This window comes from Limulus polyphemus, unplaced genomic scaffold, assembly GCF_000517525.1.
Source record: "Limulus polyphemus unplaced genomic scaffold, Limulus_polyphemus-2.1.2 Scaffold10240, whole genome shotgun sequence".
In the NCBI taxonomy this organism is placed as follows: Eukaryota; Metazoa; Arthropoda; class Merostomata; order Xiphosura; family Limulidae; genus Limulus; species Limulus polyphemus.
The window spans coordinates 17,812-20,449 of record NW_013675850.1 but is presented as its reverse complement, the minus strand read 5'-3'; the positions used below and the strand labels follow the sequence as shown (position 1 = coordinate 20,449).

The 2,638-nt window shown below is 39.3% G+C and overlaps 1 protein-coding gene across 1 annotated transcript in view; it reads right to left on the bottom strand.

Annotated features, from left to right (window-relative positions):
* Positions 1-585: 585 nt before the first annotated feature.
* The window catches only part of LOC106476307 (myosin heavy chain, muscle-like), a 15,883-nt gene continuing 13,830 nt past the window's right edge, over positions 586-2,638 (bottom strand). Inside the window, exons 17-19 of the mRNA XM_013936967.2 lie at positions 1,964-2,203; positions 1,574-1,774; positions 586-759 (exon numbers count right to left, since the gene is read on the bottom strand). Coding sequence (XP_013792421.2) covers positions 595-759; positions 1,574-1,774; positions 1,964-2,203 — 606 coding nt within the window. The 3' untranslated portion in view covers positions 586-594. The remainder of the gene's footprint in view (positions 760-1,573; positions 1,775-1,963; positions 2,204-2,638) is intronic.

Here is a 2,638-nt window from a genome sequence, read left to right as displayed (position 1 = left end):
GTAAGAAGTTTATATTTCACCCTAAATAGACCCTAGTACCTATCAGTATGACGGACGTGAGAGACCCTTGTCACAAGTACCTATCAGTATGACGGACGTGAGGGACCCCTGTCGCAAGTACATATCAATATGACGGACGTGAGGGACCTCTGTCACAAGTACCTATCAGTATGACGGACGTGAGGGACCTCTGTCACAAGTACCTATCAGTATGACGGACGTGAGGGACCTCTGTCACAAGTACCTATCAGTATGACGGACGTGAGGGACCTCTGTCACAAGTACATATCAGTATGACGGACGTGAGAGACCCCTGTCACAAGTACCTATCAGTATGACGGACGTGAGGGACCTCTGTCACAAGTACCTATCAGTATGACGGACGTGAGAGACCCCTGTCACAAGTACCTATCAGTATGATGGACGTGAGAGACCCCTGTCACAAGTACCTATCAGTATGACGGACGTGAGAGACCCCTGTCACAAGTACCTATCAGTATGACGGATATCTGGTTAACTTACTCCTGGACTAGTTCCTAAACCAGCTGAGCTATATGTCGTGTTCTACACATGTTTACTTAGTACAGGATCTGGTTAACTTACTCCTGGACTAGTTCCCCGGCCAGCTGAGGCTGAGCTACGGTTCCTTGCTCGGAGTTTGGCTAGAGCGTTTTCTGACATGTCTGCTCTCTCCTCAGCGTCCTCCAGTTCTTGCTGTACTTTACGGAATTTGGCCAAGTTCAAAGCAGCAATCTCTTCCTGTCGAATAAAATAGTACACATGATTAATGGTTTTACTGCATGTTATCCTTTATAGATGTAGTAGGCTATTTCAGGACAAACTTGTCATTAATAGTGTTTGAAGACAGACTTTTCAAGTTAAATTACAATATCCAGGAGCAATATACCATAATTATTTCAGTCAGTCTGCTTTACGTGCTTTACTGTAGTTTACATGCTAACATGTTACTGATGATGTACTTTACTATAGTTTACATGATAACAAGTTACTGATAGTGTACTCTACCGTAGTTTACATGCTAACATGTTACTGATAATGTACTTTACCATAGTTTACATGCTAACATGTTACTGATGATGTACTTTACCGTAGTTTACATGATAACAAGTTACTAATAATGTACTTTACTGTAGTTTACATGCTAACATGTTACTGATAATGTACTTTACTGTAGTTTACATGCTAACATGTTACTGATGATGTACTTTACTGTAGTTTACATGTTAACATGTTACTGATAGTGTACTCTACCGTAGTTTACATGCTAACAAGTTACTAATAATGTACTTTACAGTAATTTACATGGTAACATGTTACTGATAATGTACTTTACTGTAGTTTACATGCTAACATGTTACTGATGATGTACTTTACTGTAGTTTACATGCTAACATGTTACTGATAATGTACTTTACTGTAGTTTACATGCTAACATGTTACTGATGATGTACTTTACCGTAGTTTACATGCTAACATGTTACTGATGATGTACTTTACCGTAGTTTACATGCTAACATGTTACTGATAATGTACTTATATGTAAAACACTTACAGCTTCCTCGATCTGTCTCTTGTAAGTCTTGATCTTTTGGTGTAGTTTATCCACCAAGTCTTGCATACGTTCGTGGTTTTTACGGTCTTCTTCAGCCTGGAACTGAAGTTCCTTGTTTCTACGCTCTGCCTTTCTGGAATTCTTGGCAGCGTCCGCGTGGCGGCGCTGTTCACCTTCTAGTTCATTTTCAAGTTCCCGCACCTATAAAGATTTATTGTAAAGGTAATTTGATCAAAGAATAAAAAGAAATATCTTTAATAATTTTAACGTGAAGTCATCAAGATGATAAAGTAAAAAATTGTATTTAAGACATCATATTTTCGATAATTACAAAACTTCTGTTAAAATCAATACTACATGATCTTGAAGTAAATGTTTATAAATTAGGACCTTCTGTTCCAACTTCTGTATGATCTTCTTCCCGCCCTTCAGAGCCGCAGCCTCGGCCTCGTCCAGCCGGATCTGGAGGTCCTTCATCTGAGCTTCCATCGCTTTTCGCATCTTCTCTTGTTGCTGTCCGTGTTCTTGTTCGGCTCTCAGTTCGTCCGCAAGTCGAGCAGCGTCCACCATGGCCTTCTTGGCCTTCTCTTCAGACTGCTTAGCCTCGTTCAGCATCTCGTCCAAGTCGGTCTGATGAAAATGAGCATGATATATTTACTTCACATAATATATCTACGTCACACGATATATTTACTTCACACAATATATCTACATCACACGATATATTTACGTCAGTAGCTAGAAGATTTAGGGATAACAGTGTAAGTTTCACTGAAAATGGGAATATAAAGAGAGAAAGACGTTGTTTGTACTAATTATCAACAAGAGAGAAAGATGGTGTTTGTGCTAATTATCAATAAGAGAGAAAGGTGGTGTTTGTGCTAATCATCAACAAGAGAGAAAGGTGGTGTTTGTGCTAATTATCAACGAGAGAGAAAGTGTGGTGTTTGTGCTAATTATCAACGACAGAGAAAGGTGGTGTTTGTGCTAATTATCAACGACAGAGAAAGGTGGTGTTTGTGCTAATTATCAACGACAGAGAAAGGTGGTGTTTGTGCTAATTAT